At 37.9% G+C, this 25,989-nt stretch overlaps 2 protein-coding genes across 3 annotated transcripts in view; one reads left to right on the forward strand and one right to left on the reverse strand.

Moving 5' to 3' along the window:
• GFM1 (G elongation factor mitochondrial 1) overlaps window positions 1-25,989 on the reverse strand; it is a 48,773-nt gene that overhangs the window by 11,288 nt on the left and 11,496 nt on the right. For both annotated transcript variants that reach the window (XM_088839473.1, XM_055410835.2), the window contains exons 7-14: window positions 21,140-21,294; window positions 20,491-20,575; window positions 17,798-17,935; window positions 16,249-16,350; window positions 15,141-15,197; window positions 12,481-12,618; window positions 11,339-11,421; window positions 1,213-1,375 (exon numbers count right to left, since the gene is read on the reverse strand). In XM_088839473.1, coding sequence (XP_088695599.1) covers window positions 1,213-1,375; window positions 11,339-11,421; window positions 12,481-12,618; window positions 15,141-15,197; window positions 16,249-16,350; window positions 17,798-17,935; window positions 20,491-20,575; window positions 21,140-21,294 — 921 coding nt within the window. The remainder of the gene's footprint in view (window positions 1-1,212; window positions 1,376-11,338; window positions 11,422-12,480; window positions 12,619-15,140; window positions 15,198-16,248; window positions 16,351-17,797; window positions 17,936-20,490; window positions 20,576-21,139; window positions 21,295-25,989) is intronic.
• On the forward strand, window positions 5,370-11,322 carry LXN (latexin). The gene is made up of 6 exons (XM_055410863.2): window positions 5,370-5,700; window positions 7,056-7,118; window positions 8,386-8,563; window positions 8,857-8,993; window positions 10,636-10,698; window positions 10,969-11,322. Exons 1-6 carry the CDS (start codon window positions 5,572-5,574, stop codon window positions 11,065-11,067), a joined length of 669 nt encoding a protein of 222 aa, XP_055266838.1. The 5' UTR covers window positions 5,370-5,571; the 3' UTR covers window positions 11,068-11,322.

Below are 25,989 nucleotides of genomic sequence, written 5' to 3' on the forward strand. Positions count from 1 at the left end.
CATGCGACGAGTTGACTCACTGGAAAAGACTCTGATGCTGGGAAAGGTTGGGGGCGGGAGGAGAAGGGGACGACTGAGAATGAGATGGCTGGATGGCATCACCGACTCTGTGGACATGAGTTTGAGTGAACTCCGGGAGTTGGTGATGGACAGGGAGGCCTGGCGTGCTGTGATTCATGGGGTCGCGGAGAGTCGGACACGACTGAGCGACTGAACTGAACTGAACAATAAACTATACATATTTAAAGAGTGCAATTTGATATGTGTGCAGTTCTTTTTCATCCATTAAATACTTGCAGAGCTGCTACAATTCAAGTTAGTTGACACAGTTGCTCATGCAGTACAATATACTTCTGACATTTCAAAATTGTAAACTCAATGCTGTAAAATATCTAAGCTTTCCTTCACCTATGTTAATCTTGGAGAATAAAAGATAATTTAAATTTGTGTGAATGACACATTCGAATGACAAAATACTGTTTTGAAATTAAGTATAATGGATGAAACACACTAATCACAAAAACTGCTACCAAAATTAATGCTAAAACCAAAATCATGGTCTGTTAATAAAGACTTAAAGGATTTGAAAAAATAACCTCAATCTTTACAAATAGATGGTTGCTAAAGGTTTACAATAGTCTTAAAGCCAGTGATGTAGAAAGCTAGCAAAACAAATAACCCCTTATATGTGCAAAGCACCTCACAATTCCCAAAGAAATGTCAGTCTTACCTAATCCTCGATTTTGTGAGGGGTTCAGGATTAAGTTCTGTATGCTCAATTTACAAAAGAAAGTGGCTCTGAACACTGTGATTTACCCAAGGACATATTAATCATTAGCAGAGATGACAACACATACAAGTGTTGGAAAGCTTAGTGAATGACCATTCTACTACAAGGGTACTATATGTAAAACTTTCACAAACCCCTAATGGCTACTGAAAATTTCAACTGCTAATTATAATCAATCAAATAGTTTCAATTTATCAAGAGAAATGTAATAACTATGATTCAGAAACAGAATGATTTCCTCTCATTGTCATAGCTTATATTTATAGCTTTTGAACTTAATGATTCTAAACCAGATGGAGAGCTCAATCAGACAAAGAAGCAGGACTGGAACAAAAATGAACCACAGAAGTCATGATAGCAATATGACTGATATCCAATACACTGTTTTTTTTTAATGCAATAAAGGCTTTGTTTGTTTTTACCTTTTCCACAGCAGGCACAAACTGCTTTGGTACATTTGACCCAAATGTTTCATCTGAAAACTCCAACTTCGTGTAGTTCTCTGGGTCCAGAGGCTCCAGTACACCTATCACTTTTCCAAACTGGCCTGCACCACCTGATTGTTTTTTATGTGTAAACTCAAACCTGAAAGTAATATGAGAAGAAAAAAAAAAATCAGCACATAATTACCAAAATGAAATAAACTCCTACTAACTGAAATTAAAAACCACCTCTCACCAATTTTACTTCTTCCTTCAAATAGGATGGCCTTGCTATAAAAGGTTATTATAGAATTTATTTAAAAAGGAATTCACTCCTTTCTGTTCTTACTTAGAGGTAGAGTACTCCATCAAGTAAGACATGGTTTTAATTCTACTAATTTATATGAATTTCACAAGTAGAAAGTAAAAGTGTTAAAAAGTCAGTGGAAGGTTCTTATCTAACCTACATTCCAAAAAGGTTACCCATTTTCTTTTGGAAACAGGGTTTTGTTTCCCTGGGACACAGGTTTCTGTCCTGAATCTCTCTGAGGACAGTTATCTGAAAATAGGAGTTATGCAAGTTAATTCATTCAGACAGTTATCTGATTTTACAACTTGGACACTATGGACTAAGAAAATACAAAAATGGGAGTTTCAGGAAGGATAACTAACACCTGAAAACGATTAATGGCAAAATCATCACAATTAACATAAGTCCTCCAAATAGACACATATATAGACACAGGTCAGTGTTTACTTCAAATTATTAAAGACAACATTAATAAGATGGCATAAGCATCTTGCATGCATATTAAATATATGTAAATATAGGCTACTATATCACTTAAAAAACATTTCATGAGTTTCTACTGTTTGCAAGGCATTTTTCCTTTAAACTGCAACCTTCCTCAAGACCATAAGATGGAAGAAGCTGGCTGCTTTCAGAGTTGTCTGCAGATAACTGCAGTTAAGTGGACATTAATGAAAATCTGTTCCTGCATAGAGATCTGTGAATGGTTTGGCAGAAGTAAATAGCAATTTCAGTAGGAGATGTCAGCTTGGAATAAGTTTTCATAAAGAGCCTCAGTGTGAACGTGCCTGATAAATTGCCTTTAAATAATGTTGCAGTTGCCAAGAGCTTCAGGACGGGCTGGCGAAAACAATGCTGAAAGGTAAACAGATATCAGAACCAAAGAAGGACAAAAGAGAAATTAACTGCCAAATCACCGCAGAATTACTAAGGGATTTCAAAATGGGTCCACTGACATATTCTCAGGTATGCTCAAAATGCCCAAGACAATGTAAATTTTGTTTTCAATTTAACAATAATATCCATACAACATACTCTAGATCTGTGCTGTTTATACGGTAATCACTAACCATGGATATTTAATTGAAGTTAATTAAAATTAAATAAAATTTAAAATTCAGTTCCTTAGTTGCACCAGTCACATTGTAAATGATCAACAGGCAAGTGTGGAGAGTGGCTACTGTCCGGGACAGCACACCGCCAGAACATTTCCACTGCTGCACAAAGTTCCAATGGACAACAGTGCCCTGGAGGACCAGCTTACAATCGAGTTATCCACGCAGGTTCAGGGATCCTGGCTGAGTTTACAACCGAGTGGATGCCAAATAAGAGGATGCAAGTGCCAGGCTTGTGCTAAGTGCTTTTCATGGACTGTAGTACTTATTCTTCATTAAAGACCCATGAAGTAGGCACTATTTTTTTAAATCATTATTTTACAGGTGAGAAACCTGAGGTCAGAGAAGCTAAGTAACTTGGCAAATGTGACACAACTGTTAAGTGGCAGAGCCAGAATTTGCACCAAGACCAACAATCAAACATGTTTCTAGAAGGACAGTATGACTGTGAACGGATTTAACCTGCACATGATGCATTCAACTCAAAAGCCTTATAAGGACACTGCACAAAGAGATTTTCCTGGAGCTTAGAGAAGCAGAAGAACTAGGACACCACTTGGTGGGCAGTGAATAGACATGTTGAAAGTAAAAGAATCCATGCTCTTGTGGTCAGACCACTGGCATTCTGTGAAAGTTTCATTTAGGCAAAACATCATCTCTCACATAAAAGTTAATGTTAATTAGAATTGTGTTGGTTTTACTGTATATCTTATTTTGTAGATTTATTTTGACTTTATAGTCTTACCAAAGTTGCAAGCCATAGGTGTTTTTACTTATTTTCATAGTTATTTAAAACAATAATTTAATTTGCATGATCCCAGAGACTTATAATAATCTTGCTACTTTCAAGGTAACTCATACATTATTCAACTTTGAGGATAATGATCTCTAGATTAACCATTAATGAAATTTTATCAAGAAACTAAGATCTCAAGGACTCTATAGGGATAAGATTCTCTTAATGAAGTTTATTTAACATCTACACAGGCAGCTTAAAGTTTTTACTATGTGTTTCCCTGGTGACTCAGTCTGCAATGTGGGAGACCTGGGTTTGATCCCTGAGTAGGGAAGATCCCCTGGAGAAGGAAACAGCTACCCACTCCAGTATTCTTGCCTGGAGAATTCCATAGAGAGAGGAGCCTGGCGGTTTACAGTCCATGGGATTGCAAAGAGTCAGACATGACTGAGCAATAATATAATAATTATATTTTTTAAATAACCTAAATTGGTATGTGTGTTTTTAGCAAATAAACAGCCTGATAATGTCTGTCACCCAGCACTTCTATTATTAGTCTTGATCTACAGAGATGGTAATTACATTCTTAAAGCTTCAAACTGGTGACTTTGGAGGGCTCACATAACTGTATTTCTCACAACTCTAACTAGTAATAACACAGGAGATGTTAACGAGCTGCATGTGAAACTTTAAAATTTCATTTTCAGCAAAAAGATCTATGTATTTGGAATGTATTTGACCACTCTTTCTTGGGCACTATCAAAGGAGCACATAATTCACACAACTATTAAGAACACAAACAAACAACAATCTAAGAGGTTGGCTGTTAGATGAATGAGTCACTGGCCCCTCCATCAAAAGAAGAAAAACAGCTTTCAATTTTTCAGAAAAAGCCTTAAGAGAAGAAATGAAACCCTTTCTTTCTCTAGTTACTGGACAGCTGTTGGCTAATGTAACTAGAAAGGATGGGAATGCCTTACTACTTACTATTCTTAAAAAAAATCTATTTACTCCAAAGACTTTATTAATAAATAAATTTAAAAGGGTATTTGAAGAAGACAACACATTACAAATTCATTTTTAACTTTTTTTTTTTAAGCAATACAACATATATATCTACCCAAAAAACGTTCAAAATCCATTTTGGGAAAAATACCTAAGAATCTTTATTTCTAAGCCAACAAGCTACAGTGTCAGTTTGGTTATATATCTGAAGAAAACGAATCTTAGCTGCCAGTTCGATAGCATTTCTTAAGAGCAGTCTAGACTACAGTGCCTTTAAAGGTGACAGATAAAGGTAACTAAGAGATCTGGAGAGTAAAAACGCACTTACTAAAAGTCTGTGCTTCCTTAAGGAGTTTTTAAAAACTGCTTTTGTCAGAGGTACTTAAGTGTAGTGCCTTGTATAAACTCAGTTTTAAACGATGTTTTAATCCTCTTTCAAAGTGATCCAGAAAGTTGGAAGCATGGCGTGATCAAAATCTTATCTAAGTTTAGCAAAGGAAGAGAGGGGTCCAAGTATCTTTTAAAATTACCCTGCCCTAAATCACATAATCCTCCAAATTAATGCTATCCATGCAGTCTTTCAAACCCTGATTTGGGCAGAACCGGTCCAACATCACAGAAAGCTGGGGATGAGCAAGCTTGTTCCTGGAAAGGAGAGGGAAAAGAAGGAATCACAATGACTCACTACCGGGAGCTCCTCTGGACTTTGCCCCGAGCTTGACACTACGGGTGGTGGATAAGGAAGTTGCTCCAGTCTGCAAGTGAAGCAACCAGACTTTTTTCTCGCAGAGGAAACTCGAAGCCCCACAGGCGACGCTGCAGTAAGGCAAAAGCCAGAAAGCCCCTCCCCGCGCTTCTGTTAATAAAGGAAGGATGTAGTCCCGGACAATCCACCTCCCTCCCCACCCCCACTTAAAGGAGGAGGGGGCTCTTAGTGCAGGAACCAGAGAGAAATTGCAGGCGGCAGCAGGGCGGGGCTACACAAGGGGCCCGGGCAGGAGCCAGCTCCCAGGCAGCTGCTTTCAGAATCAGGAGGGAAGGCGGGAGAGAGAGCGGGAAGGAGCTGGTGACCCCGCCCCAGCCCACGCCCAGCCCAAGACAGCGGGAGGACTTTTCCGGCTGGGGTACCCGGCCACAGGCAGGACGGGGACCGGGACGCGGACGCTCGCAAGCGCAGCCAACACTCTCCAAGAATGGAAATCCCTCCGACCCACTACCCGGCCGCCAGGGCGGCCTCGGTGGCAGAGAGCTGCATCAACTACCAGCAGGGGACTCCGCACAAGGTGTTTCTGGTGCAGACAGTCAAACAAGCCAGCCTGGAGGTGAGTCAGGCAGAGGGCGGTGGGGGCACCGGCGCGCGTTCCCTCCATTCCCTCCGCTCCCAACTCCCCCAGACACCAAGCCTGTTTCGGGTCTCACTGCTGCCGTCTCTAAAGAAGCTGGCATTTCTGGCATTTCTCTAGTCTCTGGGGGCAGCCCCGGGGCTGTTTATTGTTTTCACAGGGAAACACACACTGATACAGTTTTTATGGGCACTATTATAAGGAAATGGATAAATGTTCTCCGTTTGGGGCGGCTTCTCGCCTTTCCCCAAGTGAAACCTATAGGTACCATTTTCAAGAAGTTTCTTAAAACTTGGTACCATGTTTCTCATCTACTGCTCCAATATGGACCAACAAAAGCTGGTCTCGCGTAAGATTCTTCATTGCCTAAATTTTAAGACCAGTTGTTCATTTGACCAAAACGAAGGGCAACCAAAAAAAAAACAACAGAAACTGACACAACGAAGTCAGAGTGAAGGAACTGGGGGCTGAAGCTTCACTTCAGCCACCCAAACACCACTGCTATTGACGGCTGTGAGTGATGGGCTCTCTCTGGCTAACGGGTTAAATTAAAATGCTATGCTTAAGACCTTAGCAATCACTAAGCTTTTTTCCATTTTACTGAAATCTAATGGATCTGACAGAAGTTTAACTGCTAACAGTCTCTAAGAGCTGACAGGGAGTACATATTTCAAAACCACACCAGGTAACATAATTAGGTATAAACTTTCAATTGTATCTTGATTCAAAAGTGAAGTACCTAAATGTTTATCTGTTATACAGTTTATTAAAGTCTCATTCTGCAGGTCCACTAATACACAAGTAAAAGCAGTACTTAACATCTCTAATCACTTTGCAGTAATCTGCCTCAAAATGGAATTCTGTTTGGAGGCTTTATGAAAAATCTTTCAGTGGGTATCCTATTTGTCATCTTTAGAATTAAAAATGTTAAAATTTCTCATGTGGAACTCAGGGTCATGGATCCAGATGTCAAAGTTCTCTGATGACTGAAAGTGAATTATAACCGATTATATTGTACTCCGGGAGTTGGTGATGGACAGGGAGGCCTGGCGTGCTGTGATTCATGGGGTCACGGAGAGTCAGACACGACTGAGCGACTGATCTGATCTGATCTGATATATGCTTTTATTCCACTCTCATCCAAAATAACCCTGCTTAGAAGACCTGCTAAATTAGACATCACACACAGGGTGAAATGCCTTGGTCAAGGTCTAAGGCTTTAGTCATTTACCTCCAACAGTCAGCTTCCCCTGGCCCCATCAAAAGAGAATGGATTCCTCTAACAATATAAAGACTTTATTTGTTGTTATAGAAACACATTTTCTTAATTTTAGGATATTCCAGGAAGAGGACATAAGTACCGCCTTAAATTTTCTGTGGAAGAAATTATCCAAAAAGTAAGTGAAATATCCTTTATTATGAAATAAAATTTGATTCCTAACATTCCAGGTCACCTCTGCTGATCAAATCATAGGATTGATTTTTTTTTTTTTTGAGAAAAAGTTGTTGTGAAATTCCTGCCTAAAAAAAAATGATCACCATACAAGGGTTAGTTTTTACTTTTTGTGTATTCTGAGATACACTTAGTATTTCTATTGAGCTAGTTAGGAAAGAGGCTCTAGATACTTCAATATGAATAAATTTCCTTTAAAAATATTATATATGCATAGGTCAGTGTGAATTGATGCCTAATATGAAGAAGTGAAATGATTAACTCTCTAATCATCATTAGGTGATTTTATTTCTGTCTCATTCTGTTTCTTTTATTTAAAGAAAGCAAGTGCTTTTAGTTATTTATAAACAACAGAAAGGCCAACTGATACCACTGTGTTCAGATTAGAATCCTTCAATAATGGGGCAGGGACAATTTAAAAAATTACACACCTATCAAATTATTAACGAGACAAACTTAAAAGGAAGGAACTGCCACTTGTACCATAACCATCTTGAAATTTTAAAGTTTGCCCATTTGTTAAGCATAACTAAGAGATACAGGCTAACACAGATCCACTAAAAGGCATCTGAGCTGCTAGACGAATATTCATCTTTATAAAGCAGAACCAATGCTACAATCTTCTCAGTTTACATCTGGATACAGATTGAAGAATCTGAGTTTGAGAAAATTTCTATTATTTCAGGAGTAGAGAAGAATAGTAAGACTTAAAGTCAGAATAAAATCTGCCTTAGAGATGGACTTTCCATTACTACTGAAATACATTCAAAGTTTTCAACAAATTTACAAGATTATGAGACTTTATAAGTTACCTATTTTAGCTACCTCTAAGAAAACTGACTTCCCTAGTGGCTCAGATGATAAAGCGTCTGCCTACAATGCGGGATACCTGGGTTTGATCCCTGGGTTGGGAAGATCCCCTAGAGAAGGAAATGGCAACCCACTCCAGTACTCTTGCTTGGAAAATCCTATAGATGGAGTAGCTTGGTAGGCTACAGTCCACAGAGTTGCAAAGAGTCGGTCACTACTGAGCGAGTTCACTTCAAGAAAATTACTGGGCCACCATGAATTAGATACCTCTGAAATAGGCATTCAAGTCCAGTCTGAAGTAATACCATAAGGGGGACAATGCTTTTAAAGGTTCTGTCTCCAAGAATAATTAGTAATGGATGTTCATCTAGTAAAGATCTTTTATAAAATGTTTCAAACAGGAAGTTACAGTGAACTGCACAGCTGAAATACTGTACCCTCCAATGGGACAAGATACTGCACCAGAAGTCAACTTCACATTTGAAGGAGAAATTGGAAAAAATCCAGATGAAGAAGATAATACATTTTATCAAAGACTCAAGTCCATGAAGGAACCACTAGAAGCACAAAATATTCCAGGTATATAAATATACAGCAGAGGAAAATATTTTTTCAATTTTAAAAACAGTATCAATTTACCTATGCTCAAAATTGTTAAGATGTTTACCTTATGCTGGAAATAAACTGACTTTCACAAAAATATTCATTAAATAATCTAACAATAAAGGCCTTAGGACTTTATAGACATAGCTTAATTACTTTCTGCACACATTTGAAGAAATGTAAGAAATGACTTAGAATTTACATTTTAAAAGGTTAATACTCTCTATGTAAAATAATTCCATTTATCATATAAATATTTCCTTCACCAGACAGTTTTGGAAATGTACCTCCAGAAATGAAGCCAGTTCGACATTTAGCTTGGGTTGCCAGTGGTTATATAATATGGCAGAATTCTACTGAAAATACATGGTATAAAATGGCAAAAATTCAAACTGTCAAGCAAGTGGTAAGTAATTTCTATAAAATACACTCTAAATAGGTTCAGTATTTACAAAAGGTGTCATAATTCATGACGGGATAAATGGTGCCCCATCAGTCATTTTGTATTTGCAGTAGTGAACTCAGTATTTGAAGGAGAGGTCAGTTATCAAGGCTGGAGAAGGTGAAGCTGCAGTTTCAAGAGTGAAGTCTTCAGTTATAATTTGGCAATGGTTTTTGTGTGCAGCTTAATACAGATCACTTCCTTTGGCAACCTGTTTGTGTTCTGATTACTATAATCATATGATACTGAAACTACCTCTGCTTTTTCCTCTCCTCAAATGTTAGTGCCAGAGCTAGATATGGGGTTGACATTTTCCCCACCTGGATCTGCCAAAAAAAATATCAGCATCTCAGTCTCTGTGAAGCTTGCTGCACACAACTGTCTTTGATAACCCATTCAGTCATCACTGCCCGCCTCCTGCCTTGTTTGTTGCTAGCATGTACTTTAAGTCTGAGAGAACTACTCCAAACTGCCTCTTTCTAGACCTTAAAGAGATTAAAACAAATTCTTTGAGTTTAGCTTTATTAAGAGGTTTAGAAGAAAAAAAAAAGTCAACTAGTAGTATTTAATGGAATGCAAAAAAAAGAGTCTATAAGAGAAAAGCACTTTCCGTTGGCTTATCTGTTTGTTGACAACAAACTGCAAGAAAGCTGGCGCACCTTTACTCCACAAACTTTTGCAACTACTTATTAGATACCTTTGGGCTACATCACACATAAATAACCTTCCTGATCTTTACCTCATCCTTAAAGGACCTTCTTTGTTGATATAGGCAAAGAACGGATTGTTTCAGGAGACTATATATAATTACTGTTAACCAAAGGAGCCACAGGATTTTTCAATGCCTCATTATAAGCGTTTAAGAGCCTTGTTACAGCAAATTTCTGATGATCAAGGTTTGAAACTACGTAGATAATGATATTTCTGTGTAGTTGATGGTACACTTAACATGCCCAAAGCAGTAGGCAGCATAGATCAAAGCTTTCGTTACAAAATCAAACATTACATTTTACTATTTTCAGTTTTTTTTAAAAGAGAATTTCTATTATAAAATTTGTTTTCTTTAGTGTAAACACTCATTTCAGCTGTTTATCCCTTAAAAGATGCTTTTTTAAGCAATGGAAATATTAAGGAATCTTAAATGACAAACTATAGACTGTAATGTTCTAAAATGTTCAAATTATAGACTATAATGTTATGAGTTCCACAACTCAGAAACTAAAAACAGAAAGGGTAAATGATTTATAGAGTAAGGAATGAAAAAAAAAAAAAAGACTTTAAAACATAATTTGAAAGAAATCTTATTTCTAAGAGAATAGTTTTTCTACCAGGCCAAATTAATTATAACATTCAATTTGTAATTTTTTTGGCTGCGCTCTGTGGCACGTAGAATCTTAGTTCCCCGACCAGGGATTGAACCCATGCCCCCTGCAGTGTATGCGTGGAGTCCTAAATACTCACTGCCAGGGAATTCCACAACATTCAATTTTTAATTTTACTTAAGTATTATCATCATCTAGTAATGAAAACTGATTTTTAAAATTAAAATATACTTTTTGCCAATGATACTAAGTTTTAAATGCCAGGTTTTTATTTTTTATTATAGCAAAGAAATGATGATTTCATCGAGTTAGACTACACTATCCTCCTTCATGACATTGCATCTCAGGTATAGTATCATTTACCATTATTTAATGTCACTTTGGAAATTGAGACTCACTTTGTAGCCTCAGTGTATGCCTTGTTAATTTTGACTCTAAATCAGAATTCATGTAAATCAAATAGGCACCAGGTTGAAGTATATTACCACTTGTAGCAATTTAACTTGTCTTGTGCTATCTTTATGAGGACCGTTTTGTCTCCAACAGAATATAAATCCAACTGATTTCCTAAATGTTTTTATTAATTTTATCACAGCATTAGTCTCTTTTACTTGCAGGAGATTATTCCTTGGCAAATGCAAGTTCTCTGGCATCCACAATATGGTACTAAAGTAAAACATAATAGCCGTCTGCCAAAGGAAGCACAATTGGAATAAACGAAGACCATACATTGGATGAAGTATAAACATGCTTGTTAATGATGACCTGTGTACCAGTCTTCATTGATATCTAGCTTAAGGGGTTAGACAAATCCCAAAAGTGTCATTATGTATAAATGGCCTGATTACAGTACAGAACTATATAGCTTCCATAATAAAGAGCATCACAGTGTAAAAGTGTCTTATAACAGCAACAGTGCCATGTATAACCCTAATAAAAGCTTTTAATTCCAGCCTTATAGTTTGTTTCATCGTGTTGGATACTTACGGAACAGGAGCCATAATGGTCTCTCTGAAAGCAACTTTTGGCTTTCCTGTGATACAAGGGCAGCCATATTCTCTTTCCATTCGCTAAAAAGAACAAGAGAGATCTTTTTTGATATATTTAAATTAAAAAATAATAAACTAAAAGAAGAAAAGTCCTAAGAGTCTAAATTACCTTAGAAGCATTCATTTAAAAGTGAAAGTGTTAGTCACTCACTCATGTCCGACTCTGTAACCCCACGGACTGTAGCCCACCAGGCTCCTCTGTCCATGGGATTCTCCAGGCAAGAATACTGGAGTGGGTTGCCATTCCCTTCTTCAGGGAATTTTCCCAACCCAGGGATCAAACCCGGGGCTTTCCTGCATTGCAGGCAGATGCTTTACCATCTGAGCCACCAGGGAAGGTTATGATGAGCAAATAATAAATCTAAAATCACTTAAGTACCTTATGAGGATAAATACATTACAAACTTTTACAGATTTTATATAAACAAATTCTAATTTAGACTGATTAACTTACACTTACCTCCAGTTAATCTACTAAAACTTTACCTTTGCTTCATTTTATTACATATTCATTGGAATGGTATATGGATCTATGGTCATAATTTTGTACTATCTCAACTTCAGAGATATAATCACAACCAGAATTTTTAATCCTAAGTCAGATATATTAAAAAAATAAGTCATATTTTGATCTCACTCATACACACATAAGACCTTTCCTAGGAAAGTAGGGTCTCCATCTACCCATTTGTTTATCTACATTATATTGATCTTCAAGTACTGACTTGAGAAGAAAACAGGTAAGAAATGGCCTGGAGAGTGAGCACTGGTGGGCTGACTTCTCCCTGAGGTTGTGCCCCTAAGGCTGAGACCTTAGGGATATACTTGACCCAAAGAACCATGACCTAGGTATGGATGGATGGTCTTACTGCAATGTTTTACAAATAAAAAGATTTAGAGATCAAAAGTAATTAATTAGTAACAGATAGTAGAAGATACAGTATACCACATCTGGATAAAAAACCAGAGTGAAGACTGAAGAACCACTATTAGTTTACGACCATTACATTGAGAATTCTTGACTTTTACACTCTTAAAACACAGACATGAAATGACTTTAACTTCCTGGTTATTCACTACCTGAGCATAGATTTCCAGGTGTAATTCTCCCATTCCAGATACAATTGTCTCTTTGCTCTCAGTGTCAAAGTGGACTTTAAATGTGGGATCTTCTCTTGTAAACCTGCCGATACCTTTTGAAAATTTTTCCAGATCATTCTTAAAAACAAAAAACATTACGCATTGTACTAAGCATGATAAGCAATGAAACTGTTAATACATGGGCAGTTAAATAAAAATGATATATCATTTAAGTTCTTCACGCTATTTTAATATATGAGCTTGGATACCACACAAGAGAGCAAGGAACAGCTAACTTAGAGAATTTTCTTTTCACACCAAGATTCAAGAGTCTAAGACTTAACTCTATGCCCTTTCCTACTGACAAAATCTCTTCATTTGTGGAAAACTCCCCATAAAACAGAAAGTAGAATCTGTGTTACTGTGTTACAGTTTAGAAATCCTAAACCAAAGGATGGGTTGAGGCTGTAATCAACTGTAACTGTGTCACAGTTTAGAAATCCTAAATCAAAGAAACCAGCATGGTCACCAAGACTCTACTGTAGGTTCGAGAGGACAGTTAAGACCAGCAAATGCACAGAGACGTCTCCATTTCCAGATAATCTACCTGGATGTAGTCTGATGTACCTCTATCCTCCCTAGATGTTAATTCTTTATGTGGTAAGCAGAATGATGTTCTTTAAGGACATTCCCCATTCCCCCCAAATCTGTGACTGTTACCTTACCTGATAAAAGGGACTCTGTGGATGTGATTAAGGATACAGACTCTTCAGATGGAGAGATTATCATGAATAATCTGGACAGGTCCAGTGTAATTGCATGAGACTTTAAAAATGGAAGAGGAATGAAGGGCAGTTGAGAAGCGGGAAGCGACAGACAGGAGATGTCTGCAACATGAGAGGGGCTCATTTCACAGTTGCTGGCACTGAAGACAGGAGAAAGGGGGCTACAAGCAGCCTCTCGAAGCCAGGAATGGTCCTCAGATGACAGAACGGAAATCTCAAGTCCCACAACAAGGAGCTGAATTCTGCCAACAATCTAAGCAAGCAAGGACCCAAACTGTCCCCCAGAGCCTCAAAGAAAGGAACACAATCTTGCCAATGCAATACTTGATTTAATCCCATTAAGAACTGTGAATTGTGACCTATACAACTGTAAAATAATACATTTATACTGTTTTTACGCCACTAAGTTTTTGTTAATTTCTTATGGCAGCAATAGAAAATTAGCATGCCCTGAATCACCAGTGTTAGCAGCCACACACGTGGCTAAAGAGGTGTTAATGTGTTTTGTTTATGTTATCTGGAATTCTAACCATAAGGCTGCAAGGTAGAATTATCCCCACTTACAGGTGAGGAAGCTAGGTACAGAGAAGTCAAGTGACTTGCTCAAGGCCACACAGCTAACTAGGAGTGAATCTTAAGTCAGTCTATCTCCAAAGTCTTTTCCCTTTCCCTGCATTGGCCAGGGACTCAACTTACAAGCTGCCCCACTACTGAGATTCAGGGTTTTATACAGGGTTTCATTATTTGATTTGTATTAACTCCAGCAAGCAGACAACCCTGAGACACGAAAAAGCTTTCTGAATATCAATCCATTTGATTTCCATTATTGTGAACTATCAACAGTAAAATGTCTACATAAACTCTGAATTTAGGAATAAAGAATAATATTTTTAACTTCTAGTCCTTTGTCTTCTGAATGGAAAAGCAACCAATTTGGCAAAGAACTTTGAACAAACTGGCGTATCACTGTGGTAAGATATAAGGTTCAACTTGCTTCAAATTTCTGAGATGGAGTGACTAAATGTTTCTTGCCACCTCGACATTCTCTTTTCTGTAATTTGAGAAGGAAAATCTCAAGTTCCTCAAAACAGATGAAGCAGTAGCCGTTAATGTATCCATAAGACAATAAATCAGAACATGTTCTACAATGATAGTACCTAGATGACAAGAGATCATAAAATGTTCACTCAATGCATAAATGAATTAATTTCAATATAGCACATTAACATGACAGTTATGAATATAACTAACTTAAGAACTAAACAATTATGGTTCAAGATCAAGACTAATTTCAGTGACAAGTTATGTAAATACAGAACCTATTCAAGCAATTTTGGCTAAAACGCTAAATGACATGAAATACAACCATAAAACTGTTATATCTGAAAGTGAGTCAAAACAGTCTTATTTGCAGGCCTTCCATGTTATAATCAGAGATTTACTACATAACTACCACATATGTGGAGATGTACTATAATCCATGAGGCAATTAGTTGATGCAATATTCTAATGTTCTTTACAGTGAGGTTTTTCTGCAATTTAGGACAAATGCCCCAGTTTCCTCTTTTCTATCTCTTATGTTCTGCATCTAGGAAGTTACTTACACTTACCATTCTGGAGCCAATGATATACCTTTACTACAGTAACAGTTATAAAACACAGTCTCATGAATATGTTAAAACCATCAACTTCTTCAAATATTCTAAGGAGTACTTACTAGTAATAGACTGGTAAATTTTAAAAGATGATTTGAATACCAGAAAAGGAAACAGTCTGTAAGAGTGCTTATAGCCATCACAAGACACCATATGCATTGTGAAGACAGGTGAAAATGAGCTAAAGTATAATTTATTAGCTGCTAAATCAAACTCCTACCTTGTTAGATGGCTTCATTGCTATTGAAATGACAGGATCGGGAACATGAATTGACTCCTAAAATAGTTTTAAAAGAACAGAGAAGAATTCAAATACAGTATTAAAAATGAATAACTTGGTCAAGGGCCAGCGGTAGCACAGGGCAGAAGTAAGGCACTGACCAAGGTCTATTTGCTTCAAAGCTCAAGCACTTCCCACAACCTCCAGTCCCTTCACACTGCTAATGACAAGTTTAGAGAAAGTCTCATCCATAATACTTATTAAAAAGTCCACTTATTGAAACTGATTTTTGTAGTGTCCTAACTCCACATGTAAAACAACAGACATCAGAGAATACTTTAAACAAAAAAGCTAAATTATAAAATTAAGAATTCATCATATAATATAGGAGCTATTATAGAGATCATCTGTTAGGGCTGGACGAGTTCTTATATATAAACAACCTACTGTAAGCTCCTATCCCCTTTGTACTCATATTCTTCCTTTACTGAATTCAGGAGAGGAAGCACCCTCATGAACACATGGTCACACTGTAGAAGAGCCGCCCTCCTGTGGGGGCACAAAGCGGGCAGGAGTGAAGGGGACTGAAAGGCAGGAAGTGCCCTGAGCATACTCTCCTAGTTGCATCCTGCCCGCAGAGCACAGTTCTGGTTTGTCATGCAATTCCCCGGAGTCCAGCCTAAATGTTACAGTCTGCTCTTATGGTTCTCTAGGAGACTGAGGGAGGCATCCTTTCTCCAGCTGCCGAATTACTAAGGAAGGAGCACTTGGCTGGGACCAGCCTGATGATGGCAACAGCAATCAGTGATGCACCCACAATGGGGAAGCAGATCTCAGGGAGGAGTCACAGCCACACAGGCCAGGTTACCTAGTGGGAATTTTCCCTCCATGCTAAACCTTGGAGGAGGGTGGAATGATTTTACTAAGAAAAATCAGGTAAGTTAGCTAACACAGGGCACTTGTTCAGCTGACATTAAAAGAGCCACAACCAATCTACACTTGATGCCTGTGGCACTCAATGAAAACTTCTGTGATTGTTTTTCTGAAGTACTAAAACATACATTTTTGAAATGCAAGTGATAAACAGTTTTGAAGTTAAATGACTTACCATAGAAAGGCCGCTATTATCTTTGCTTGTGAATGTGTCTCCACTGGCACAGTCAATGCCAAACAATGCACAGATGTCTCCAGCAAACACTTCCTCAACATCCTAAAGAAAGAAAGAATACAACATGATACCTGCAAGTAATTCAAATCTGTACATAATCACTAAAAAGTAATTGCACAATAAACACACTATGCACAAACAAACATGCCAGAATCTCACCATGAATTCCACAAACAATTAGATAGAATCAGTGCAATACCAACAATCAACCATGGCAAGATACACCTTCAACAGGGCTCTTATTTAAACCACATCTCAACTGGCAAGATTCTACTGTAAATGGAAACTCAGAACATGGCATCTTTACTTGGAGGATCTGCAGGACCAACAGAACACAGAGCCTCATGGTTCTGAAGTTATTCCTATAGAATTAAAAAGTATGTAGTACTATATGTGAGGCCATTGTCTAACAAGGAAATGTGTATGACAAAGGCATACAAGGAAAACTTGCAAAGGAAGTTTTGAAAACAAAGGCAGGAGATGTAAGCAGTTAAGAAAACACAGGAAATCTAAGAATAAAGCACTGGGGCCTTTAAACTTCCAAGTCTTTGTCCTTTTAAATTAACAGTTCATTCATAACAGCTGTGGCTGTGAATGAGCAAGTGTGTGTGTCTTGCTTTAATGGTTACACAGCTATAGGGATCCTTCTAGCCCATGAAACAGCTGTGACAATCATTAATCCTTCTAACCTGCCCCCTGCTGCCTATTTCAAAAAAACAACGTCTAATTTTGAAAGACTGTCTATTCATTTTCCAGGAGATACAACAGTTATTCATTTTCCAGGAGATACAACAGTTATGGATGCCAAAAACATCCCCCATGAGATTTTGCTTAGACTAATAAACTTCTCCAGGAATAACAGAGCTGCACTGGGAAAGGGTGCGAGGAGAGGACAACCTCCTGTACTTGGTATTCCTGCCAACGCTTAACTCTGTGGACCACAGAAGGCTCGGACAGGTTCAGAGCCAATTCAAGAAGTCAAATCATAAGCCAAAGTTTATCTCCCAGACTAGGCCTTCAGGTTTTAAATCTTTAGATGAATTCTAGCACCAATAAAGCCCTTCTAGGGGTTGATTCTATTTCCATATTTCAGGAAGTAAATTCACTGAGCAATATGGGAAGTTACGTGTAAATTTATTATTCTCATTTCCTATTGAGAACCACAGTTCCACTAAACTAAAAACCTATTATACTCTTTCCAAGGCTAGCTCTTGATGAAAGTGCTGTCCCTTCTCCCTAACCCTGGCCACTGAGGAAAGACAGCTAACTCACAAATGGTGGTACAAAACATGTTTTTAATATGCGCTAATTTAGCCTACGCCAAAGTGCTACATAAGAAATGTAGCCCACCTAACTAAAAAGAAAGAAGCTAGGAAAACACATTCAACTAGAAGTGATTTTCTTGTGGAGCTCAGGATACCAAAACAGTAGACCTATTTCAACTGCGTGAGAGAAATTTCTGATTGTACAACGAAGTCCAGGTACTCACCTCCATCATGTCGGCATGCATGCGAACCAGTCGCTGCACCCGCACTTTCTTTCTCGTCCTTGTATTATAGATGTTATCACCTTTCTTCAACTCTCCTTGATAATTGCGAACGTAAGTTAACTGGCCAAATCGCCCTGCCTAGAAGTCAAGATTGTGTAAGGACAGAAAGAGTAAAAAAGAAATCAAAAATAAGAGGAAAATTTCATAACCGCCTTCAAATACTTGCTCTCAGTTTTAGTAGTACAACTTATATATGTTTCAGCTTATTGTCATAAACTACTTTGATGCTAGTTTTGAATAAAGTTAAGTGGTTCCTGTTCTTTCTGATATAAAATTCCAAGATACTACCTTCTGTTTCCTCTGAAAAAAGTTATTAGAAAAAGTTTTTAAATTATATAATAAGGTGGTTATTTCATAAGTTCAGTTTAATACAGTAAGATATAAAAATAAGGTAAAATTATATTAGAAAGACAACAAAATATCATTAGAAATGAAAGACTATACATGTTAGAAAAACTGATAATCACCTGGAAAGCTATACAAATATGAATTCTGTAAAGTAACTGAATATAAAATGAATAATCAGGATCATTTCCTCCTGAATATTAACACTAAATGTTAGGTAAGTATTTAAAAGTTGCCAGTCCTTGCCATATTAATATTTAGGTTTAACACAATAGCAATAAAATTCCAAAGAGGACTTTTTAAATATATTATTAGTGATTTTTAATATTTAGAGGAAAAGCTAAAAATAGAAAATAACTGATATAAGAACATATTAAATACTTCAAAATATTAAAAGTAATAGCCCTTATAGAATAAATATCTAAAATGTTTAATTCATTAGTCAACAGATGAAAAAGGAGACATGACAATCAATGAAAAATTTTAAAACTGTTCAAAAACTGGTAACTGTACAACTGGTCTTCTATTTGGAGGCAAAGAAAATACACTTAGATCCTAACACCGCATTCAGCAAAACAAAGTCCAATAGGATTAACAATGAAAAAAACAAAAAAACCCACAAGAAAGTAGAAGAGACAAAAGTATTTACAGAATATAATCAAAGAGGAAGATTGAGAAAATGACAAAAGACAAAGACTGATGTATTTGACTATGTAAATTTTAAACTGCTTTTATTTTATAAGAGAAAGGTTCGTACAAGTAATAAAACACTGACTCTAATTTTAAAAAGGGAAAGACAAAAAAATAAAGAGGGAATTACAAAAGAGGACACAGAATTGCATAATGATTCTATGGAAAAATGTTTTCTACTATTAAGAATTAAAGCAAGATATGGGGAAAACGATTGGGGGGAGGGATGGTTAAGGAGTTTGGGATGGACATATAAACACTGCTACATTTAAAGTGGATAACCAATAAAGGCCTACTGTTTAGCACAGGGAACTCTGCTCTATGTTATGTGGCAGCCTGGATGGGAGGGGAGTTTGGGGAAGAATTGATATATGAATATGTATGGCTGAGTTTCTTCCCTGTTCACCAGAAACTAAAAATATGAAAGCAATCTGGCAATACATACCATTAAACATTTAAAATATTTTGTATCTTTTACTCAAGAAACACATTCTGGGAATCCTAAGAAAAATATTCCCAGGACTTCCCTGGTGGCACAGCTGATGGGAATTGGCCTGCCAATGCAGGGGACATGGGTTTCATCCCTAGTCCAGGAAGATTCCACACGCCGTGGAACAACTAAGCCCGTGTGCTGCAACTACTGACGGTGTGCCTAAAGCCCACGCTCTGCAACAGGAGAAGCCCCTGCAATGAGAAGCCCAGGTACTGCAACAGAGCAGCGCCTATTCACCATAACTAGAGAAAGCTCGCACACAGCCAACAAAGACCCAGTGCAGTCAAAAATAACTAACAAACACACACTGTCACTGCAATGTTATTTCTACTTTTTAACTTAAAATTACTTTTTCTGGATTTAGAATAAAAATCATACTGTAAAAATTTAAAAATAAAAACTAGGAAAAAGCACCCTCCCAGTATAATTCCATCCCAGAAATAACCACCCTTGAACACTTCCGACTTACCTACCTTTTTCCTCCTTAAAATATTATACACAGAAGCAACACCATCACAACAAAAAGCACACCCAGTCCCCAAATCTTGGTTCCTAATACCATTCACAATTAAAAGGAACCAGGACTCAAGACAAACAGGTGATTCTCGGGCTGGGATAGGGAATATACAACAAGTGCTCAAAGAAACAAAATACTGGGAAATGTCTAAGGGACACAAAAGCCACCTGAAAGAGCACCAACAGCAAAAACTAGTCAGTCTGTCAATAAAATAAATAACACAGTACTGGATTTTAACTCAAAGTATGAAACAAATATACACACGTTCAGACTGATAAAAACAAATGACTGAATAAATAAATAGGGGGGAGAAAGGACAACTCTCCTTTATAGAAGAATCCCACGTAACTCACAGAGACACTGCCCCCTCATGGAGGAAGAACATAATTCCCCACCCCTTAAGTGTGGACTGTCCATAGAAACCTTCTTCTAGAGTCAGTATGGAACAGGGTGGGGGACAAAGTAACTTTACAGTGGAGAAATCTATAACTAAATCTTTCCTAAGAGTCACTCTGTAATAGGAATAAAAGCCTAAAAGAAAAGAAAAATTCTATATACATCAGTTAAATACATGAGAAAGCAACTTACCTCCAGTTTAAAAGCCAGGCCAACAAATGGATGGGAACTGTCTCTCTGGGGGTTCATTAAGATCTTGGTTTTCTCTTGGGAGTCACTTAAAATAACAGACATACACATTTGTGAGATGCAATATTTGATATTTCTTTTATTTCAATCTGTTTCATCAGAATATTACCTGAGAAAAAGCACACTTGCACTAAACATTTTTGAGCTTATCCTTAAGTGAAATTTCACTTAATGGGATCAACAAGAATAACTTCTGGCCAATACTGCAATGTGACAGGACCAGAGTAGAATAAAAAACACAAAATGAGTCTCGCAGAAAAAAATAATGAAAACTTAAAAAAATTTTATTTCTTAAAAAACATTAAAAAAAAAAAATTGGTTCCAAATGAGAAAATTTTCTAATGATGTAAATCTTGATACTGAAACAAACCATATTCTAACTTACGAATAGAATATGATATGGTAAGGTATAATAAATATTTTTCTCTTTGCCAAACTTGTTACCCAAACAGAAACAAAGATTGGTTTTTACAAAATATTGGAAAAAACCCACAAATGCAACATAACTTCAAAAACCATTCTTAAATTCTTTTCCAGTGCACAGATGTTAAATTCTCTGTGCACAGACTAAGAATCAATTTCCAAGACTTACTCCTGATTGAGAATAGCATAATTCTGGACTTCAGATGGATTTGGGAGGTATTCTAAAACAGCATCTAAAAGAGGCTGAATTCCTTTGTTTTTCAAGGCACTTCCCAAAAAGACAGGAGTAAATGACCTGTTTAGAGTAGCTCTTCGAATGGCAAGCTACAAAAGAAAAAAAAAAAAAATTAGTTCATCTTAAAGTTACATTTTGTGTTTCAGATCAATTACAAAGTGACAAATGAATGAAATAAATTGATACTCTTTGGAGTACTGGCTTTAGTGGAGACTGGAATGGGGTTCTCTACAACTTAAGGTCAAAATATCCCCCCAAAAAAATTAGAAAGAAAAAGGCTATTTAACTTTCAACACTGTAACTGCTTTCAACCCTTAGAACTAACTTTCAATTTGGAGAAAAAACTATATATATACACACAGGACAGTGTAAATGGTATGTTAACAATTGTGTAAAATAGAGGAAAAAGCAATATATATGCAAACAAAACAAAAATCTATGAAAAGAAACACCAGAAACTATTAACTGGCAACCTGGTTTAGGAATGGGGCCCAGAGTGGCTCAGACAGAAAAGAATCTGCCTGTAATGTGGGAGACCTGGGTTTGATCCCTGGGTTGGGAAGATTCCCTGGAGGAGGGCATGGCAATCCACTCCAGTATTCTTGCCTGGAGAGTCCCCATGGACAGAGGAGCCTGGCAGGGTCCATGGGGTCACAGAGTTGGATACGACTGTGCAACTAAGCATAGCACAGAGCGCCGGGCAGACGAGAGCCAGGTAAAAGACTTCTTACTGTGTACCTTTATATAGTTTTAAAATGTTTAAACCATATGAAAGTATCATCTATTAAAAAAAAAAAATAACCAATTTGTTTTCTTTTTTTTTAAGGATATACATACGGGAAGCCAAACCAGTGCAAGTTGCTCATAAATTAAGGGTCCTGATAGTAACAGGCTGTAAATAACAACCTCCTGGTCTTGTACCAACCTCTCGTGCAAGCACCATCCATGTGCCCCAGCCTTGCTCCTCAGAGGCTACTGGCTACAGGTCGCAGAGGGGGCAGTAGAGCTTTAGCTCTGGTGGCTGGAAGAGGCCAACAGCAGTCTCTGCTGTGGCCACAACCCACCACAGTTGTTGGTGCAGCAGAAATATGGAGCAGCATAGTTATTTCTCAGTCCTCAAGAAAAACAGAAACCTAGACATTCCACAAAGCTTAAAGCAAAGCATTTATAACCACAATTTCTAAACATCACAATGAAAACTAGGATAACAACTGAGCACAATAAAAGGAGTATAAAAAGAAGAAAATAAGTGTGTTAAGAAAGCAATTACTATTTGAAACTCTCTTAAAAACTTGCTTTTCCTAGGAACCGGAAACGGCTTGGTCACTAACCACTGAGGCTACCTTAGGCCACAAAGTCACATTTTTTACTTTCCAACCCTCCCTTATATGCAAAAGTAGGAACGAATGAATCTTACCACACTTTACTTCCACTGAATAGAGAAACACATGAGTGTGGTTGATGAATAGAAAAAAGGAGAAATTAAAACTAAACCTATACCAGCCTAACAAAAGCTATGTTCTTACCCCAAATTTCCCTTACTTTTGTGAGAATCACATTCACACTTGAAAACTATTGCCTTCCCACTGTCCCTAATATATGCAACAACAACACAGAAACTAAAGTACACAGCATCCTGGAAGAAAACAGGAAATACAGCAGGACTGCAAGTGCTCTCCCTGAAAGCCCCCTGCAAGGCTGGCCCCTGGCTGGCTTCTGGGAATCTGGATATCAGGGGATTCCCAGCATTCCAGAGCTGGTAAGACTGGTTCACTGTGCCTATACTGCTGCAAAAACAATGGGATGTATGCTAAATACCTGCTTTCCTTCTGGAAGTCTGGAAATTGGTATGCGCTACGCAGGGTTTGTCTATGTGAGTGAGTGTGCTGCTCAGTCATGCCTGACTCTGTGACCCCATGGATTGTAGCTGGCCAGGCTCCCGTCTATGGAATTCTCCAGACAAAAATACTGGAGTGGGTAGCCATTCTCTTCTCCAAGGGGATCTTCCCAACCCAGGGATTGATCCCAGCTCTCCTGCAATGCAGTTTAATTCTTTACCATCTAACCTACCAGGGAAGCCTTATGTGACCAGCCTCCAGTGAAACCTTGGGCACTCAGTCTCTAATGACCTTCTCTGATAGACATTTCACAGGTACAGTCACAATTTGCTGCTCGAGGACACAGGCATGCACGGCAAGACACCACTTGAGAGAATGCCTGGAAGCTTACACCTGGTTTCTTCTGGATGTTACCTCACATGCCTTTTCCCTTTGCTGATTCTGCTTTGTATTCTTTCACTGTAATCCACCATAGCCATGAGTGTGATTACGTGCTGAGTCCTGAGTCCCAGTGAATCACAAAATCTGGAGTAGTCTTGGGGACTCCTGACACATTCCTTTTAATAGATCAAGACCTCTCTCTGGTGGTTCTTAGAATACACTGCTTGACTTTACGTAAGGCCCAGACCTATACTTTCCTATACGGAGTTCTTCAGTCATTAGAGCTGAGGTGATAAGGCCTTTGTGAATGGTACTGAACTCAAGCTGAGATAGGTTAGTAAGCATCTCAGCTTCAATAGGGTTCTTTCCTTGTGTTCCTGATCCATAAACTCCCTGAGTGCACTGTACTACACACAGTGTTTACTTATCTGATCTCTGCTAAGTGCACCAGGTGGTTTGGCAAAATAAGTGTCAGTCTTATTTTATTATGATAACGTAAACATCACAAAAGTGACTATTTTAACAATTGGTAAGTGTACAGTTTAGTAGCATTAAGTACATTCACATTGCTGTCACCGCTATCTGTCTCCAAAACTTTTTTATCACCCCAAATACAAACTCTGGATCCATTAAACTTCCCATTCTCCCCTCCCCCAGCCCCCGGTAACCACTGTCCTACTAGGAACTTGACTCTTCCGACTATCCCACAGAAGTGTAATCATACAATATTTGTCCTTTTATGTCTGGCTTATTCCACTAAACGTGATATCCTTAAGACTCACCCATATTGTAGCATGTATTAGAATCTGATTCCTTTTTAAAGCTGAATAATACCCCATTGTATGAAATGCCAATTTTATTTGTCCATTCATTCAGATTGGCACTGAGTTGTTTCCAACTTTGAGCTACTGTGAATTATGCTGCTATCAAGATTGGTGTGCAAATATCTGATCCCTGCTTTCAATTCTCTTGTGTATACAAAAATGGAATTGCTGGACCGTATGGTAGTTCTTGGACATGAATCTGAGCAAACTCTGGGAGACAGTGGAGGACATGGGAGCCTGGCGTGCTGCAGTCCATGGAGTCGCAAAGAATCGGACACAACTTAGCAACTGAATGACAACAACATGGTAGTTCTTGGTTTTTTTTTTTTTGGAGAAATCACCTACTGTTTTCCACTGAAGAAGCATCATTTCACATTCCCACCAGCAATGCACAAGGATTTCAATTTCTCTACATCCTTACCAACACTTGTTATTTTGCTTTTTAAGTAACAGTCGTCCTAATGAATAAAGTGGTATCTCACTGTGGTTTTGATTTGCTTTCCCTAATGACTAGTGATACTGAGCATCTTATCATGTGTTTATTGACCCACTTGTCCTCTTTTATGGAGAACTGTCTATTTAAAAACTGAATACCGGTCTTAGGCAGGTAATTTTCTCTTCATTTTAAAGAGCTGAACAATCAAGTAAAGAAATCTATATGGCCTTCCAAATAGTCAACAGTGTACATTTCTAGTTTATCTTCTTTCTTTTTAATAAGGAAATGTCCAAGAGGTTGGCTGTTTAAGTATCCCCTTCATGGCTCACTACCTTGGTGGCAAAGGAGCTTGTACAACTCAATGAAGTTATGAGCCATGCCGTGCAGGGCCACCCAAGATGGATGGTTCATAGCAGAGAGTTCTGCCAAAATGTGATCCACTGGAGGAGGGAATGGCAAACCTCCCCAGTATACATGCCGTGAGAATCTCATGAACTGCATAAAAGGCCAAAAAGATATGACACCGAAGATGAGTACCCCAGGTCTGAAGGTGTCCAAGATACTACTGGGGAAAAGTGGAGGAGAATTACCAATAGCCTCAGAATGAATGAAGTGGCTGGGCCAAAGCAAAAATGACACTCAGTTGTGGATGTGATAAAAGTAAAATCCCATGCTGCAAAGAACAGTATTGCATAGGAATGTGGAATGTCAGGTTCATGAATCAAGGAAAACTGGACATGGTCAAGCAGAAGATGGTAAGAATATACACTAACATCTTAGGAATCAGCGAACTAAAATGGACGGGAATGGGTGAATTTAATTCAGATGACCATTATATCTACTATTGTGGGCAAGAATCCCATAGAAGAAGCGGAGTAGTCTTCACAATCAACAAAAGAGTAGAAATACAGTACTTGGCTACAGCCCCCAAAAAGACAAGAATGATCTCAATTCGTTTCCAAGGCAAGCTGTTCAACATCACAGTAATTCAAGTCTATGCCCCTACTACCGATGCAGAAGAAGCTGAAGCTGATCAATTCTACAAAGACCTAGAAGACCTTCTAGAACTAACGCCTAAAAGAAATGTTCTATTCACCATCGGGGATTGGAATGCAAAAGTAGGAAGTCAAAATATACCTGGAGTAACAGCCAAGTTTGGCCTTGGAGAACAAAATGAAGCAGGGCAAAGGTTAACTGAATTCTGCCAAGAGAATGCACTAGTCATAGCAAATACCCTTTTCAACAACACAAGAGATGACTTTACACATGGACATCATCAATTAGTCAATACTGAAATCAAACTGA

The sequence above is a fragment of the Moschus berezovskii genome, chromosome 1 (genome assembly GCF_049115385.1).
Source record: "Moschus berezovskii isolate FMDL1 chromosome 1, NW_MosBer_1.0, whole genome shotgun sequence".
NCBI classification, from domain to species: domain Eukaryota; kingdom Metazoa; phylum Chordata; class Mammalia; order Artiodactyla; family Moschidae; genus Moschus; species Moschus berezovskii.

Bases quoted from the DNA above. Each gene is read 5' to 3' on its own strand.
- LXN (XM_055410863.2), top strand. From the start codon at position 5,572: ATGGAAATCCCTCCGACCCACTACCCGGCCGCCAGGGCGGCCTCGGTG. The intron at 5,701-7,055 runs GTGAGTCAGGCA...TCTTAATTTTAG, and splicing joins TCAAACAAGCCAGCCTGGAG to GATATTCCAGGAAGAGGACA. The intron at 7,119-8,385 runs GTAAGTGAAATA...TGTTTCAAACAG, and splicing joins TGGAAGAAATTATCCAAAAA to GAAGTTACAGTGAACTGCAC.